At 41.3% G+C, this 19,506-nt stretch overlaps 1 protein-coding gene across 1 annotated transcript in view; it reads left to right on the plus strand.

The window, feature by feature from the left end:
- The first annotated feature begins 4,711 nt into the window (after nt 1–4,711).
- Nucleotides 4,712–19,506, plus strand: part of adhfe1 (alcohol dehydrogenase iron containing 1) — a 64,570-nt gene continuing 49,775 nt past the window's right edge. The window contains exons 1-5 of the mRNA XM_068031927.1: nt 4,712–4,783; nt 11,448–11,485; nt 12,923–12,966; nt 13,071–13,124; nt 17,253–17,407. Coding sequence (XP_067888028.1) covers nt 4,731–4,783; nt 11,448–11,485; nt 12,923–12,966; nt 13,071–13,124; nt 17,253–17,407 — 344 coding nt within the window. The 5' untranslated portion in view covers nt 4,712–4,730. The remainder of the gene's footprint in view (nt 4,784–11,447; nt 11,486–12,922; nt 12,967–13,070; nt 13,125–17,252; nt 17,408–19,506) is intronic.

Genomic DNA, 19,506 nt, shown 5'->3' on the forward strand with positions numbered 1-19,506 from the left:
ATAGGGCTTCAGAAGAGTTACAGATGTAGGTGAGAAGAGAAAGGGGGCAAAGTGAGTGTTCTGACCGGATGAGAAGTGGTCTAGGGGCTCCCTCTCAGCCTTTGCCTCGTTTAACCGTAACAGTTTAATTTTCAGAACACCATATTTTAGCTCCCCCTCAGTAAATCCTTGTTCACTTTCCAATTGTAAGGCAAAGAAATCAATTAGACCTGTTTTCTCAGATTTAAACAAGAAAGGTGGAAGTTTATTAACCTTAAACTCTAATCCGGTTAACGACTATGAATACGCGATGCGACCACACTAGCATGCATAAGCGATAAACACACACACAGATAGAGACAGAAAAAGTAGAAAGACTAAAGCGGATAAGTTTGAGGAAATAGCTGGGTTGTAATTACAGTCCTTTGAATTCGATGTGGAGTCTTTGGTTGTCAGTAAGTCCTGCTGTTCATTGGGGCCCAGTGCACGCTTTAACTTGTTCCAATGTAGGAGTCTTTTTTCTCGAGGTTTAAGCAACTTCAGTGGGTCCAGAGGTTTGTGAGAAAGTGAGACAGAGCCAGCCAGGAGAGAGGCTCTCTTTTTCCAGGTTCAGTTGCAATCTGCAGTCTGTCTTCAAACTGTCTTGTGAGCACAATTCAAAACTCCAAGTTGGCCAGCAAGTTAGTCATGTGACTAACCCCTTATTTAGGAACAACCGCTCCTGTGGTTTGTGGATTTCAAAGTTCTTGTTTGGGGAGGGGGGAGGGGGTAGTGCTGTCTCTTACACCAATAAGATGTGGATCACCATTGCCCAGACCAATCTCTGTTAATTGAATCAGTGAGCATTCCCATTGTCTTTTGCTAGGCGGCCACTTTTAGTATGCAAATGTCATCCAGCTAAATGTCTGGTGATCTCTTTAAAGAAATCATTTCTTCACTCCCGCAACAGTTTAAAATTAATGTTCATATGATGAAATTAATAGCTTCATTCTTGGCAAGTGAGGGTCTTCATGACAGGAGAAAGTGAAACAGAAATAGTTGACCAATCTTTACATTTGAGGTTGTTCTTCATGAGAGCACTCCACCAATGTGATCATCTAAATGTCCAGATACTGGTTTTCATTAACTTTCAACTGTGTAGCTCTCATCAATAATGCATAAATGCTTTATAACTAGGGGTCTAATCTGTACATATGCTCCTTAATACTACACTATCATCACTTATGCCAATGAGTTACAAAGTAAAACTTCAACACACCCTACCCTGGATGCAATATCCGCATTTTCAGCTCCTCCTACACCACCGTCCAGAGCCCTAAACATTCAGGTGTGACATTATAATTTGCTTGTACTTTCTCTGGGAAACTTGTTATGACCTCTGTTGAGACCATTAACTTTAAAACAAGAGATATGAACTCCCCAGACCAATTAAAGAATTGCACAAGTTTTAAGACTTTTACTATAATAATTAAATTAAAAATCAACATTAACTAAACAGTACTTAGTAGGTAGCTAATACATTAAATTACAGATTACTATTTCCCATTAACTTATTAAAACACTTGAAGCCCCCACACCTCATTTATATGTTACAGTGTTTTCATTCAAGTTGGTAGCTTTGCAGTTAAAAGTCCCAAACTCCTGCCAGTTGGATCTCCCAGTCCTTAACAAAGCCAATGTCCTCTTTGCTCACTTCTACCGAGCACACACAACTTGGATTTGCATTAATAAGGCAATCTCTGGTGACCCTGTTGGTCTTTTCTCCTCCACAAACCTTGACTTTCGAACCGGGTTCAAATATTAGCAGCCTTTCAATTTATCAGTGTTCTGAGAGCAGTTGTTTTCTCTTTCTTCTTAGACTGTGCAGCTTCTGCTGGTTTCTTTGTGTCTTCCTTTCTTTCTTACAGCCTGTTGAATTTATCCAGAATCACTGTCAATAGCCGTTTTCCTTTTACAATATTCAGAGTCCATACTTTTGGCCATATCAAAATGACCTGGGTCTTTCATTGTTTCCAAATGTTAGCAATTGCAACTTGAATTTGCATTTCGAGCCCCAGGCTCCCTGTTTACGATCTGAGAGTCTGGGAAAGTGGAACCCGTTGCCTGTTAGGTGTTACAACTTTGTACCTGTTTTCAAAAGGGTTTTTGTTTGGGGTTCCTTGTTGTCATGGTAACCAAGACCCCTGGCTTGTTAATAAAAGCCAAAAAACTGCAGCTGCTGGAACTCTGAAATGAGAACAGAAAGTGCCTGGCTTGTTTTTGTTTTTGGGCAGACTTGGTGTGAGGTCACTGCATTAAAGATCACAGTTTTAAAAACATAATCATACTATAAAGTTCAGCATTCATAACAAACTATATTCGCTGGTCACAGAATGGTCTCTCTATTCTAGGAAGACCAAATAGTTGATTAAGTGACTACTTTGACAAACACATCCATTTTGCTTGCAAGTGCAACCCTGAGCTACCTCTGGCTCATCGCTTTAAGTCTCCCTTCCATTCTGACTCTGACCTCTCTGTCATTGGCCTCATGCACTGTTTCAATGAAGCTCAATTCAGGCTTCAAATTTCATCTTTCTGCAAATCACCTCACAACTCTTTTGAATGAACATGACTTCAGTGAGTTTGCACATCAGCTATAATCTCATTTTCAAAACTATATTAACTTCACACCTGATTTCTAGGTTTCATGGTTTACATCTTTTCCATTTTCTGACATTTCCCCCATTCCGTTTGTCATTTACCCCTTCCTTTAATGTCTTAATATTTCTGTCCATTGCTTGACCAAGGTGATTTGTTACTTTGTTCCACTCATACATCTGCTCTGGATTTGTCCATATATATGATTTCCCTCTTTTTCTGATTGATTTAATATGCCTGTCAATTTTTATTTTGCAGTTTTGAAGGGTCTGTGCCTGAAATATTAACCTGTCTCTTCTCTCCACTGATGCTGACTGACGTGCTGTGGGTTTTCTGCAATTCCTGTTTGTATATCAGATTTCTAGCATTGTTATGATCCTGTAGTTTTTTCTTCAGGAAGAATGCGGTGTGACTTTAAGGATGGAAAAGGAGCTGTACTGCTTTAAGAACCAGCAAGCCTCAGGAGTTCAAGAGAGTGCATTTTGGTTGCCGTTGGTTACAAGCGTAAGGAGAGGGAACCAACCAACTTCAAAGAATGCATCCTGGTTACCCGTCAACAGCCATTCAGAGACCAAGGACCGGATATAAAATGTTGCAATTATCTTTTGAACTGGCTTTTTAGTTGAGACAGACTGTTCTAACGAGGTCACAGAGAGACAGCTGTGTGTTAGCACCTGTAAGGAGATCTCTCAGACCATTTAAACTGAAGGAAGAGAATTTAGGCTGTTTATTATTCTCTCAAAATTCTAAAAAGTCAAGCCAAAACAGAGATCTCTGATAACTTAAACTGAAGGAAGGGAAGTTAGACTGTGACAATCTTTTACCCTCAAAAATTCTAAAGCCAAATTGATTCATTAAAAAGTGTTTGCAAGTGGTTAATTGTGGAAATTCATCGCTGGAGAAGGAAAGCAATAATTTTGACTTCTGGATTAGACTACGGGCTGTCCTACTGTTCAAGAACCTTTTTTTCCCCTCATTGGATGGCTGTGAGGACTTCAAGCAACCTTGGACTGTTCCACATCTGGCAGGAGTGTATATCTGCAAGGACTCTAATTTTTTCTATTTTTAAATGTTGTTTATATCTTAGTGTTTAACAATTTCGTTTTTCTAATTAAGTAGTTAATTGTTGATTTAAAGGCATCTGGTTTGGTTAGCCTCATTCGGGGATTAATAGAATTTACAATTTGGCTGGGTCTTTCTTTAATTTGGAAAATTTAAAATGATATGTTAGGCGATCTGTGGAGGGATGGGATTGAGTTAAAGTGCATTTCTCCCACCACAATCAGAATCATATATTTTGATTGGCGGCTTTGACTGCAGCAGTCGGTCGTAACAGCATCTACAGGGTTTTTTGTTTGCTTTTTTCATTATGTACTTTTGTATTACTGCGGTATGGAGGCAAATGTGTTCAGTTTTCACACATGGATGCCATTTTTGGTTGAAGAGGAATGCTGGCCATCTATTTCAAATTGCATAATGGAATCATTTACATCTCATTTAAAAATGGCAACTCCAGCAGTTTAGCACTCCAGGAAATATTAACCTGGATTATGTGCTTAAATCCTGGAGTGAGGCTTCATCTCTCTACTTTCTGCCTTTGGTATGAGCATTCTGCCAATTGAGCAAAACTGGCACTCAGGTTTTCTGTTCTTGCATTTCTAAGACATTTGTTGCTCAAATGTGAGTGTTATTCAAATAAATAAGGAGAAACTGTTTCCTGATAATTGCCAATGGAACCAGAGAGAAGATGAGGAATTGTTTTTACTCAGTGAGTTGTTAGCTGGAAGGATGGCGGAAGCAGATTCAATAGTAACTTTCAAAAGGGAATTGGATATATACTTGAAAATTCTGAAGGACTATGGGGAAAAAGCAGGGGAGTGGGACTAACTGGAAAACTCTTTCAAAGAGCCAGTAGAGGCGAGATGGGCCGAGTGGTCTCCTTCTGGGCCGAGTTGTCTCCTTGTGTGCTGTCAGATTCTATGCCTTAGTATTGTGCTAATGGATGGATATCGAAAAATGCTGCTGAGATTTTTTTTTAACTATCATAAGGTTGTTTATTTTGTGCTGGGGATATTATTCCCTCCTATCCCATAGTTCCCCACTGTTTGAAAGGCATGGCCGGTCGGGAAAGAGTTGTTCACTTGTTGAAGCAGCTGCAACTGGCATCGTAAGTGACCAAGACCGAACCAATTGGGGTTTACTTTTAAAGGAATGATTGTGGACCCGATCTCTCCCTTATTCATGTCGCTGCTACTAATGGCACTGAGTTGTAGGCCGGTCAGTGTGTGTCGAGTGTCAGTGCTGGGATCAGTAGGTCGCCAGCAATCCGCTGCCGTGTTTTCCTGCATTTACAGACGCCCTGAACCGCTGCTGTCGGCATTGCAGGAGATCGCGGCTATTGCTGAGTCAGTGCTCAAGGACATCAGCTTTTGTATCTTGTACAGTAATTTCTCTGCCATTATCCGTTATCCCCACCCGCATTTGCAGCGTAAATGCAGCAGTCCCTATGTAGAAATTTGTGGAGCACTCATTCGGGCTTTATCTAAATACGCAAATTTAGCCACTGCCGAGTGAAACCCGAGAATATGTAGTGCATGTGTATTTATAGCTATGAAAATCGACGATTATGTTGTATGTTTGGTTGGTCTGCTGCCAACTTTGTATATTTGGTTCGTCTAGCTAGGAGAGATTACTGATTCATGTGATCTCTTACATCATCATGGTGAAAGGTATTCCTCACAGGCTCAACCATTAACTCTTTCAAACCCTTATACAACATCTCTTCCCAAGTCTTCTATATATGTATATTTATGTAAAAGTAAAAAATGAATTTATACTGCCCCATCTCCCCCCAAGTCTCTGGCAGCACAGATTCAGTCTGTCTGGAGGCTTCACAACTCTCCCTGATGGTATTGTCAGACTTGGAAGATCAGTAATCTTTCTCTGAATGCTTGTTTCTTGACTTGGATGGCCTTTCTCTGAGGATTGTAGTATCTAGTGCTTTCTGAATTTCAGGTTCAACATCTAGTTCATCCAAATCTATGACTGATTAACGTCTTTGATGAATAGAAATAACATTTCTCCTGTTGATTCTCATCTCGCTGGGCAATTACTCCTTGGTCTCATACCCATACCTTTTCTCCTTGCCTCAACTTAAGTAGGTTCCTGGTACAATATTTCCTATTAGCATTATAAGCTTGTTGCTTTCAGTAAGACTTTTCTCTGTTTTGAACTTTCTGATAATCCTAGACCTCTAACCCTAGAAGTGACTTTTTGGGTAGGATGGGAAGTTGTAGATTTAAGTTTTCTTCTCATCAACAGTTCTGATGGTGCTAATCCACATAGCAATGGAGTAGATCAATAGTTTAGGAGTTCTGTTTGAATATTTTTATTTAACAGTGCTTTGATAGTTCTGAATCTTCTTTCAGCTTCACCGTTAGATTGAGGATATCTAGGGGAACTTGTAAGATGTACAAATCCACAGTTTTCCGCAAAGTGCCGTGAAGTAGCCATTTGCAAATTGTGGTCCGTTATCAGAAACTCTGGTCAGGTAGAATGACTGTCTCAGTTGTCATTGTGTGCAAATGTTTGACCTCAATCCACCTTAAAAAAAAAGTTGACAATCAGGTAGGATTTTCCATTAAACATGAATGGTTTGGTTGGAAATTGGGTCGAGATAAGGGATTCCCTCCGATCCTGTCTGTGCACTGTGCATTCCTGACAATTAAAAATAATTTTCTCTATATCACTCAATATTCCTTGCCGCCACATGGACAACTGAGCCTGTACTCTACCTTTCGTTTTATCCATGTGGCCCTGGTGTATTTTCTCCAAGATGTCTACCCAGAGTGCATCCGGAATCACCAGCCTCTTGTCATATAGCAGCAAATCATCCACAATAGTAAAGTGCCTTCTGTGTTCAAAGAAGATTTTTATCCTCTTACCACTGGGACGCTGTTGCAGCCAACCTTGCTTGCAATATTGGTGGATATGGATGCATTCCTCATCTTGCATCTGAGCGTGACGAATTTCTTGGAGCTTTTATGAACTTGTCGGCCATTGTGATGCAGTGAACTGAGAATATAATTCAATCTCATAAATTAAGTTAACATCCTGTTGTGTAGGATGATCAACAGTAGCTCTGGACAATGCATCTGTTGCCATTTGTTGCTTGCCCTGCACATATACTGTTTCGTACATGAACCTCATTAGCCTCAAACAGAACTTCTGGATTCTCGGAGGCATCTTAGCAAGTTCCTTTTCATCAAGTAAGGAAACTAGGGGTTTGTGGTCTGTCTCTATGACAACTTTTAAGCCGATAATATAATCTGAGAACTTCTCACAAGCCAACATGACTGCGAGAGGTTCTTTCTCTATGATGGTGTACCTCGACAATGTTCATGACGCATAATAAACCAGTCTGCGACATCCATCTGACTGTTCTTGAAAAAGGACTGCCCCTAACCCTGTAGATGAGGTGTCTGCTGCAATTGAGGTCGGTAGTGAGGGGGGCAGGGGTCATAATGTGCTAAAATATCTGGCAAAATCAGCATCTCCATGATCCTTTAAAATGCCTAGTCCTGATGTTCATCCCAGCCCCATGCTTGAACTTTCCTTAATAGTTGTCATAAGGGCTAGATTGGGTAAAAAAATTTCCAACTGATTAACCATTCCAAGGAATCGCTGAAGATCTTAGACAGATGTAGGAAGTGGGAATTCACTCATGGCTCTCGTCTTTTGCAGGCCTACCAGTATGCCTTTGCTACTAACAATGTGTCCTAAGAAAAAAACAGATGTTTTTGAAAATTCACATTTTTCCTTAAGTGTCAGGCCACCTTCTTGTAGGCGATTCAAAACTGTTCTAACCCTCAGGTCATGTTCTTAAATGGATTCACCGTGAACTAAGATGTCGTCCATATGGCATATTACTCCTTTAAGGCCCTGTAGAATGTTCAACATAGTTCTTTGGAATATTTCCAGTGCTGATGTTATACCGAATGGTAAATGATTAAAACAAAATCTTCCTGAATGGCGTAATGAAATTTGTCAACAACCTTGACTTCTTATCTAATGGAACTTGCCAAAAGCCACTATTTGTGTCAAGCTTTGTGAACATGGTACTTTAGGATAATTTTGCCAAGATTTTGTTTACTGAGGACATCGAATGAACTTCTCTTACCGCATCCTTATTACGTTGAGTTAAGTCTACACACAGGCGAAGTGTGCTGTTAGGTTTAGGAATGGGAATCATTCGCGAACATCATTCTGTCGGTTCAGTGACAGGAGAAATGACTCCCAACCTGCTCATCTCTTCTAATTGATGTTGGACTTGCTTCATTTGTGGGTGTGGTATCTTCCTAGGCGTGAAAAGACATACAGGCTTAGCGTAATGTTGTATCCGGACTTCAGTCTTCCTAGAACAGTAAATAATTTCAGAAAATCTTTTTGAATCTCATGGATTCTTATTGCTTAACTTCTTCCACTTTTCTTATAAGATGAAATTCAATACAAGCTCTTCTACTTAAGAGAGAGAATTCCTGATTCTGTAGAACATAGTGTTTCCAATATCTGCTTTCCCTTGTTCTGGAGTGTTGCCTGTAGCTTTCCCTTGACTTTCAGTTCATTCCCTCCTGGACCATGTAACTGAGTTTCTGCTGGTTGCAGGTAATGTATTAATAATCACGTTTCGTTGTCTGATAAGACCATTACACTAGCTCCAGTATCTAGTTTAAAATTAGTGATATGTCCATTGACATATATATCTGCAGACCACAATGCCTGATTAGGATCATTGATCTCACCAAGGAAGTTTTTGGATTTCTCTCCTGATCGAGATTGTTCAACTTCATTAACAACTCTATGCTTGAAGACTTTTTCTTTCGAACCTATGAGCATAGAGATTTTACTTTGGCACATCTTCCCAAAATGGCCTACTTTCTTACAGCAGAAGCATTCTGCTTTGTTTGCAAGATGCTGTTTGCGCCTGTAGGTCTTTTTGGCATGCAGCGCTGGCAGGGTTTCATGGCTTCTTGCACTTTCACCCCCTCCCCCCCCAATCCCCAGTGTACGTTCTAATCTGGTGCTTCTTTTACAGCTCTCTGATTAAGGAACTGTATGGTCGCTAGAGGTTTCCTGAACTAAGGTCTTTCTTCACCTCTCAGGATTGCTCTGGTCTTCTTCCATACCTCTGTTTGTCTCACCAGCTGAATTGTTTTGTCTAGCGTGAGGTCTTTCTTAGACTGCAATAAATCTGATAGGGATTCATCAGCAATACCTACCACAATGCAGTCTGTTATTAATTCTGCTTTAAGGTATCCATATTCACATCCTTCAGCTAGTCTGTAAAGGTCATTAATAAAAGAATCAACTGTTTCACCTGGTTTCTGGACCCTTCTGTTAAATTTTGCCCTTTCCTGAATCTTATTGCTCTTCAGGTTAAAATAAGAATCAAAGGCTTTTAAAACATCATCAAATGTTTCATTTAATGCCTTGTCTTGCAGTAACATCGATTGCTATTGCCCCGATGGAATGCAGCAATATGTTAACTTGCTCTGCTTTAGACTGGCTGTCTAATTTGGAAGCAATTCTGTATCTCAAAAATCCTTTTTGCCAGAGTGACCAATTTTGAATTTGATTTGGTCCTTCCATGAGTCCAAGCCTCTCTGGTATTGTGAATTTGAGATCCATAGCTTTCTATGTGGTTTACTTTTTAAAAATTTTCCCTCCAGTATTGGAAGTTTCCTGCACTTTTCTGCCTCGCGCTGACTCCCGCGATGGTCACCGTTTCTCCCTGTGAAATCTCGCCATAGACTCTATTTATTTCTTTTAACACAGTTTTGCATAGCTTTTGCTATACTCTTTTTACTCCCTTCACTTAGAATGTTGAGTATTTGCAGCCTCTTTTTCTCGCTCGCTCACGGTCGCCACGTGTAAAGGCGCTGACCTCTGATCTGTCCTCGCTCAGGACCTTTGGTTTTCCTGGTGCTGCCTGCCTAGTGCTGTTAGGAACAAATTTTTTACCCTCTTTAAGAGTTTCTCACCAGATCCCCAACCGTTGCTTGGTTCTCCGACTTGAAGCCTGCGATCGCTGGACCGGAATTTTTTCACAGACTACCCGCCTCTGTGGTGCAGCCTGAATGCCTCTACAAGCCAATTTCCCCCAACTTTACGTGCCTCCTTTGTCCACAGAGCAGCTCTGGAGCTTTTTCACAGCCTCTTCTTGAGTTCTGCAGTTTTTGGCGCTGTTTTTCCAGGTCAGCTTTCTTAAAAGTAATTCTTCTGGGTGTTTGATGGTAAGAACCATCACTGTTCACCATATTTTATGTTTGTTTAGTCTGCTGCCACCTTTGTATATTTGGTTAGTCTAGCTAGGAGAGATTACTGAGTCATCTGTAATTTTAACATTAACTCTTTTATTACATTTTAACTTTTTCCAGCTTTACATAAGTCTGTGTGACTCATCTGAAGGCATGTTGTATCTCTCTCCAGTCTCTCTCACACGTGTGCTCTTACATCATCGAGGTGGGAGGTATTTCTCACACTCTCTCAAACATTAACCCTTTCAAATCCTTATACTACAGATCATCTTCGAAGATTAAACAGCAATGTAAAATCTTTAATTGATAACTGTGCTCTCTTCCAAATACCATTGGTGAAAGTCATGAACAGCCATGAGGAGGGATTTTTTTTATTGATTCATGGGATGTGTGCATCGCTGACAAGGCCAGCATTTTTTGGCCATCCCTAATTGTCCTTGGGAATGTGGTGGTGAACCACCTTTTTGAACCACTGCAGTCCCTGTGGTGTAGGTCCACCCACAGTGCTGTCTGGAAGGGATTTCCAGGATTTTGACCCAGCAACAGTCAGCAGTGGGAGGCATTCAAGTGGAAGATAGAGACAGACCAAATATGTTCCCAGAATGAAAAAGGGTGGGACTCCCAAATCTAGACCCTCACTGGATACCAAAACAGCATTCAGGGTAGGATGAGGCAGAAAAGGGGAACTTATGGCAAATACCAAAAGCTTAATACTGCAGTAAGCCTAGGGGGATATAGAAAGTGCAGGGGTGAAATTAAAAAGGAAATTAGGAAAGAAAGAAATGGGCATGAAAAATATGGGCAAATAAAATCAAGGAAAGCCCAAAAAATATTTTATAAATACATAAAGAGCAAGAGGATAATTAAGGAAAGACTAGGACCGAAAAGGTAACTTGTGTGTGGAGGCAGATGATGTGGGCATGATTCTTAATGAATACTTTACATCTGTCTTCGCAAAAGAGGGGGACAATGAAGACATTGCAGTTAAGGAGAAGGAGTGTGAAATATTGGATGGGATCAACATAGTGAGAGAAGAAATATTAAGGGGTTTGGCATCTTTGAAAGTAGTTAAATTGCCAGTCCTAGATGAAATGTATCACAGGCTGCCAAGAGAAGCAAGGGAGGAAATAGCAGAGGCTCTGAACATCACTGAATGTAGATGCAGTCTGAATCCGACTGGAAACTGGAGTGGGGTGAGGCTTCTTGGAGGAGCATGTCTTGCTTCACTTCATATTGGAGTTGTTCGGACCTTCACACCCAATTTACATGTAACAAGCTTAGTGTTAATGCAGACCTGAAAGTGTTTTGCACTAGTACTGAATTTGTACTGTAAATGCACCCTAAGTCACTGGGTTTCCTTACACAATAAATCAAATGTTAAATGGTATTTGACAGATTTAAATGCAGTATGATGATTTAAGAATGAATAAGTGCAACAGTTTTGTAAATGTTATAATACTAGCTGCAGTAGAGAAAAGTAGTGTGATTTGAATATCTTTTTTGTTATTTGCCTAGATGTCGTTGTCCTGCTCACTCTCACACTTACTCACAAGGTAATACTGTATTATGAGAATACTATTAATTGTTGTAGAAGGTGACAATAGAATACATGGTGGTAAGTAATTCTTAATTCTAGTTAAAATGTATTTCAGAAGTCAAATAGAAAACTACGGAGCAGTTAAAACACTGGCAGTTGTCTGGGGATCCACTAATGAGTTCTAGAGTATAAAGTTGTGTAAGTGTTGTGTGCTGTGAATGGCTGGATCCATATTATCCAAAGTAAATAGTTACAAGTATTTTTGTGTGTATCTGATTAAACTGTGAGAAGTTTAATGTTTTAACTTCAGTAAAGGTTGATAAATGTAGACCTTTTGTCAGCCCCATGGTTTTCTATGGTAGTGGAACATGAAACTGATCTGCAGGACACAAAGGTGTAAACGTCACAATCGCTCATTATAAAACCTGTGTAAAATTGGATTTAGGCATCAGATTTTTCAACATTGAAGATACTGTATTACAAGCGGTTTTTTGTGCTGAAATTTAGGAATCTGATTTTTTTTTTTAAATAGGGAGCAAAACTCATATATGTTTGAGCACAAGCATCTGTTCACATCTGGAGTACTGTGTACAGTATTGGTCTCCTTATTTGAGGAAGGATGTAAATGTGTTAGAAGCAGTTCAGAGAAGGTTTACTAGACTAATACCTGCAATGGGCAGGTTGTGTTATGAGGAAAGGTTGGACAGGCTAGGCTTGTGTCAGCTGGAGTTTAGGAGAGTAAGAGGTGACTAGATTGAAACATATAAGATCCTGAGGGCTCTTGACAGGGTGAATGTGGAAATGATGTTTCCCCTTGTGGGAGAATCTAGAACTAGGGGTCACTATTTCAAAATAAGGCGTCATCATTTAAGACGGAGATGAGGAGAAATGTTTTCTCTGAGAGTCAGGAGTCTTTGGAATTCTCTTCCTCAAAAGGCAGTGGAAGCAGAGTCTTTAAATATTTTTAAGGCAGAGGTAGATAGATTCTTGACAAACAAGGAGGGTAAAAGGTTTTCGGGGGTAGGCAGAAATGTGGAGTAAAGGTTACAATCAGATCAGCCATGAACTTATTGTATGGCAGAACCGGCTTGAGGGGCCGAGTGGCCTACTCTTGCTCCTAATTCGTATGTTCTTATGTTTTTATGAAATCAGATTCATGTGCCGACCTATATCGTAATTTGAAATTTCGCCATGTATTTAGAAGACACGTGAAAACATGCATTTAAAATTGGTTCATCTGTCCAAAGTAGTTGATAGTTGCTCAATGTAATGGGAAACATCAACATTGTTGTAACTTTATCTGCACATCTGACTAGTCAGTTGGTGTTAGTAATTGTAGGAATATTCTATGCGGTCTTCTCAAATTGGTTGAAACCTAGAGGTTTGCATTTTTCTGTGGTGTGGTGATTGGCAGCTGTGGATACATTTCATTATTGGTGTTTGTATGTTCCAGCTCCAGGGCATGTTACAACCAGAACGACAGACTATGCTTTTGAGGTACAAATATTTCAATCAATGCGCCACAACTTAATCATTTCAGCAATAATAATGTGGAAAAAATTATTATAAAAAATAAATTGTGGATGTTGGATCTATTTCAGATGGCTTGTTCAAACATTCGTTATGGAGAAGGGGTGACAAATGAAGTTGGTATGGTAAGAGTTTGGCCTCTGAAATCATATAAATTAAAAGCCTTCTTTTACTTTTATTTGATTCAGTAATTTTGCACAAAAAGCAGAGCACATTCTAATGGTTCAGTGCATTAAAGAACTAACAGACAAGATTAACATGTTTGTGCTCTTGATTCTTTGTCAAATTAATCATCATTCTTAACAGCACTATGGAAGACAGGTATCAAACAGAGTGACATGTTTTAATGTGGGAGAAGGCAAATAAAGTCAGAGAGCGAATCATCCCAAACCACTTTAGGCACCTTGTTATCTGGTCACAGAGGGACAGGACACTGATAGTTAGGAATGGGTGCAGGCATGACAATGAAAGAATGAGGGGGAATTTTAACAAGCAAGAATGTTTGGATTGAGGTTGGTTACATATTTAAAATCAAAGAAAAATGATGCAGGCTGCAACCCAGCTTCAACATGCTGACTTCTAGGTTTAACTGAGATGTGTTTGGATGTCGACTAAAAACCTACTCAATTAGGCCAGGGATCTAATTATTGCAGATGAGCAGGTAGTCATTGGTGCAATGAGGTCTTTAGAAATTGCTAAATTTAGAGCAAAGTTAAAATCAATGTACCACAGGTTTCCCTGGGCTCAAAAAACTGACCAGTGAGAAGAAGGTGAGATCGGACCGCAGGTCAAGTGATATTTAAACTTGTCATTGCTCCATCTGAATAAAAGCTCAGCAGCTGGTGTCTCAGTTCCCTCTGGTGAGCATTTGCAGAGGGTTCTAGTGTGAATACAGTTTTTTGCAACCTTGGAGTCCTTCAAATTGATAAGATCAGGATGGGAGGTGCGATGGATGTGTTTGACAGCACATCAGAAGAGGAAGACCATCACCATCCATGGCATGCTGTGGTAGAATCAACCTGTACATGGAAGAGGCACTGAGGCTGCAGGAGGCACAGTCCACGTCACAGAGTTTATAGTCAGAGACTCAGCTTTCTTGACCTCTTGAAAAAGCAGTGCCTCTGCAGGCTGAGGTTGCCACGTCAGGTGGTGGCAGAGATCTGCAGCCTCCTAGAGGACCTATTCCCTGCTGGACCTGGTGGTCACGCATTGCTTGCAGCTGTGAAAGTGACTGCAGCCCTGTATTTCTTTGTCTCCAGGATCCTTCCAGGGCACTACCAGATACATTTTCAGGATCTCCCAATTGGCTGCACATAAATGCATAAGGCAGGTCACTGATGCATTGTTTTCCAAGGCCAGCAATTTTGTAAATTTCCCCTGTGATGACAGTAGCCAAAATGAGCAGGCACTCAGATTTGCCTCTCTGGCTGGATTCCCAAAGGTACAGGATGCCAACAACTGCACACAGGTGGCAATCTGAGTGGCACCACAACACCCAGGAGATTTTCTAAACCTCAAGGGATATTCGTCCATCAATGTCCATCAAATAAGAAGAGGTTCCTGCAGGTCTGTGCCAGATTCCCTAGGAGCTATCATGATGCATTCATACTGCGGCAGCCCAACATTCCAGACCTCTTCATTCCTGGAAGCAAAATTAAGGGCTGGCACTTAGGAGACTTCAAGCTTGGCTCATAACACCTGTGAGGAACCCCACCTGTGAGGTGCAGGAGTGCTACAAGGAGAACCACATGACCACCTGTGTGTCACTGAGCAAGCCATTGGAATGTTGAAGATGCTGTTCCAAGTGCCTAGATATGTCTGGAGACATCCTTCAGTAGCCGCCAGTGAGGGGCTCCAGAGTTAATAGTAATGTGTTGTGTCCTTCACAACATTGTGGAGCAGAGAGTATTCAGATGAGAACGTACAGAAGGAGGAGGATGAAAATGGAACACCTATCACCAAGACCAGCTGCTTACATTACTGCCAGGGATGCCCTAAAATCACAAAGGTTCACCTAGTTTAAAACATAAGAAATTAAATCTTGCAGTCCATTCCCACCACCAGGACCATCCCTCACCACCCTCTCTCCCTTTCTTTGCACTAAACAATCCTTCAACCACTCATCCACCCATTGCACATCAACCCAATGGATCTCAACATTTATTGACAGTCATCATGAAGCAGGTGAAAGAGTGAGTTGAAAGAGTCCTGATGCAATAGGCAAGACCTGAAATTGAAGCTGATCGATAAATTTTGTATAACATTTTTAAAGAGGAAATTTAACAATATAACATTTTGTCAAACACCCTTGGTGAATTACAATTTCTTGAACTTATTCTTCCTATGGCGGCTTCATGGTGCATCCCATGTAGCTTCAGCAAAGGTAAGGACAAGCAGCTCAGATCACTGCCTTGACTGTTCAGATGCTCTTGGCCTATGTCCTCTCAGTTTTGGAGTCCCTGAGAGAATCACCAAAGACTGCTCCACCTATACCTGTGCAGAGGCAGACTCGGCCATCAAGAGATGAGGCAACATGTTGGTTACTGGCTGGGGGTGGATGGGGCAACGGGTAAGAAGTGGGAGTGCTTTGAGTGGTGTTCCCAATTCCATGTCCCATTTTTCCATCATCTCTCTCCTGGGCCAGCACCACATCACTCCTGCCATTCTGCTGCTGGCCAGCTTGCTGCAGATCAGTGACCTGTTATATAGCCATGGATATAATATCTGTCATCTTGTTTAAGGCACTGACATCTCCTGCACTGCTATGGTCATGGCCTGCATAGACTCATTTAAGAATGATGCTTGAAGCTCCATGGAGACAGCCACTCTCTCCATGGCAGACATTCTGACAATTCCCTGCATCGCCAATCCATTAGTGATTGAATTACCTCCTCCAATTCTCTGCCATTGTGGAGAGTATGCATGACATTTCTGTCAGTACATGGCTAAGTTTTTGAAACACCTCTAGCATTCTCCTCAACAATAGCCCCCCCCCCCCCCCCCCCACTGCCCAATCATTGATGATATGTTGATCAGAGATATTTGTAATTCTGTCACCAATTATCTGCATGCTCCCTGTGTCCTTATCTCTGACTTAAAGGGACGCAGGTGTACCCCTTAGTTCCAGGACTGTCTCCTCAATATTTGTTAGCTAGATTACTTGTGGCGGGTCACCTTCAATCCTCTCCCTTTCCCTCGCATTTTGCGCTCTCTTCTTCTACAAGGAGCAAGAAAACAGATTTGTGAGTGAAAGTCACCCGATGGATGTAGTACATTTGGTGAGAGTGACTATGAGACAGATGTATCACATTGCGTAAGGATTGAGGTAAATGGAAAAGGTAGATGGATAAAGGGGAGGTGATGAAGTGCATAGAGAGTGAAGTCTGTGTGATGCTGAAAGTTGAGTGGGTGTGAGGAATGATGTGATGGACAACACTTAGCAAGACAGAGTGCAAGGGGACGGGGCCTAATCACAGGATGTGTTTGAATCAGCAAATGTACTCACTTTTCCTGACCTGGTTAGGTCATTAAACTGCTTCCTGCACTGCATCCAAGACCTGGCCACAGCACTCATGCTGTTCACCTCCTCAGCTACCTCCTTTTTTGGTGGAGCTGCAGATTTCTTCCCCCACCCCATTTGCTAGAGACAAGTATAACCCTCCTGGTCCTTACTGTACCCAGGAGTAGTTACAGCAATGCGTCATTAAATGTAGGTGCTGCCCTTGCTTGATGTCCACCATCCATCCTGAACACCTCCAATTTCCATTTGTGCATAAAATTTTAAAAAACTGAGACCACGTCATGCGGGAGACGCAAAACACAGAAGTCAAAGTTAATTGGTTCAATTGAGTTGACATTGCAGACTTATTTTGTTAACTTCCAGGTTTCATCCACACCTCCCCCACCTATCAACGGCAAAGCCATCTTCATATTAATAATGGGGACCAACATGTTAAATACAGAATTAAGTCCTTATCCGTCCAATAATATTGGCATTGATTTATTAAGCCACCTATTTAGTAAACATGATCATCCTGAGCAATGTATAACAAATGAAAGAAGCCAGAATGGTAGAAGGTGAATTGGACCTTGTTTTTTTTTGACTAGCAATTCCTATGTTTCTATCAACAGAGGAAATGCAGAGTAGGGTTACAGTAGAGCCCTGGTAAATGAATGAGCTGTCATTACTAATTGGCTGTTCGGTGTTTGCATGTTTTTCATATTAAAAATTGCAGCTTTTGTTATTTCTGTAGGATCTTCAGAACATTGGGGCCAGGAATGTTTGTGTGATGACTGACAAGAATGTAGCCAAGCTTCCTCCAGTTAAAGCTGTCCTGAATTCATTGGTTAAGAATGGTGTGAACTTTAAAGTTTTTGACAAGGTCAGAGTGGAGCCAACAGATGGAAGGTAAGAAACAATTCATTTGAGAGCATTTTTAAGGAGCAAGGCATTAATGGTGTTATTGTTGGTAGTATCCCTAATATTGCTATTCGACTATTAGCAAACTGCCAATTAAAAAGTGTATATTCAAAAATGAATACTTTTTCTTAAGAGACTGGCTTCCATGCTACACTTTTAGGGCAGGGTGAAGAGGCTGCATCTGTGCATATCTTGTCACATGTAGCCAGACTCTGTAATAAAGACATCCCTCCATACAGTGACGAATGTGATAGTTTGGATTCTCCTCCAGGGGATGGAGAATAACAAAACATTGGGCAATAAGGCAAATGCTTCACCATCCTGACTAGAATTTCTCTCACCACACCTGTTCCTTGATCACAGCTGGCCTCTCCTTCCCTGCCTGCTGCTTTAAAATGGCAGTAGGGGTGCAGGGCCCAGGTCCTCGAAAGATTTCCCTTGTGTCCACCCACAATACTGTAGTTTTCTTGACTTCTTGTTGGGAGGTGGCAATGGGCCCCAATGAAGGAGATGGCCTGGTTGTGAACTCCTTTCCTACGATTCCACCCCAATGACTTACCTGCGTAGGCCTCCAGTCTCTGCCAAGACGAACAAAGTTGCCACTCCTGACTCTTTTTCTTTTTGTATTTCTGTACCTCCAACACCCCCCCCCACCACCATAAAGGCCTGCTACCTGACCCGAAGGGACCCGACGACGTGTCGGGTTCAGGTCAGGTCGGGTCGCACTTCCGGGTCCGGCATTCGGGCTCAGGTTGGGTCGGGCCAGATATGACACACTCTATCACCACCTCAGGTAAGTGACTCTAATGTTAATTTACCTTTTGGACTTCAAAAGGTGGTTTTGTTACAGTTATTTTAAGCTTGTGCAGGTAAGGAACAAAGTGAAAAATGGAAAGTACGTTAACTGATGGTCGGGAGCAGGAAAAAATGGATTCAGGCCAGGTCGGGCTCGGGGTCGGATGGGGTTCTGTCGGGCTCAGGTCAGGTCTCACTTGCAGACCCGAGCAAGCCTTTACTCCACCATATGTGGTGTACCAATAAGACAGGGTCCACCTGAATCAGAATGGGACCAGTGTCTTACAGAAAGAGTAAATAGGAAGATGGCAAAGGTTTGAGACTAGTAAGATGAGGGAGGGAGCTACAAGGAATGAAACAAGCCTAAATATAACTGAAATGGGAAAGGAGAGTGTAGGACAGAGTAAGCTAAGGGAGAACGTAAATGGCAAGGGCGGCACAGTGGCGCAGTGGTTAGCACTGCAGCCTCACAGCTCCAGCGACCCGGGTTCAATTCTGGGTACTGCCTGTGTGGAGTTTGCAAGTTCTCCCTGTGTCTGCGTGGGTTTCCTCCGGGTGCTCCGGTTTCCTCCCACAAGCCAAAAGACTTGCAGGTTGGTAGGTAAATTGGCCATTATAAATTTCCCCTAGTATAGGTAGGTGGTAGGGAAATATAGGGACAGGTGGGGATGTGGTAGGAATGTGGGATTAGTGTAGGATTAGTATAAATGGGTGGTTGATGCTCGGCACAGACTCGGTGGGCCGAAGGGCCTGTTTCAGTGCTGTATCTCTAATAAACAATAAATAGAGTTATAGATAAGGAGTGTAAAAAGATGGTTAAAAATAAAGTGAGAGGAATTGTTATCAAAAATAAATTAAACTGTCTGTACAGCAATGCACACAAGTGTCTGTAATAAAATAGAAGAGCTGGAGGTAATAATATATTGCAAGAAGCCAGATATTTCGGAACTACTGAGACATGGATACAGAAAATTCAGGACAGGGAATTGAACATCGTAGAGTATAGAAATTTAGAAAATATAGTGAAGGAGAAAGGGGAGGTGGAGTAGCTGTACTTAATAGTGATAATAGAGTAGAAAAAAGTGGTGCAACTATCAGTAAGACAGAAATAGAATCAATGTGGATAGAGATAAAAGACAGTAAAGAATCAATCACATTAGTAGGTGTAGTCCATAGATCATTTAATGGTGGAAGGGAAGTGGAGGAAGAAATATGCAAAAAAAATTAGGGAAAAGAGTTACAAACATAGAATAATAATCAGATGTGATTTCCACTACCCTAAAATTAATTGG

Source organism: Heterodontus francisci, chromosome 5 (assembly GCF_036365525.1).
Source record: "Heterodontus francisci isolate sHetFra1 chromosome 5, sHetFra1.hap1, whole genome shotgun sequence".
Lineage (NCBI taxonomy): Eukaryota > Metazoa > Chordata > Chondrichthyes > Heterodontiformes > Heterodontidae > Heterodontus > Heterodontus francisci.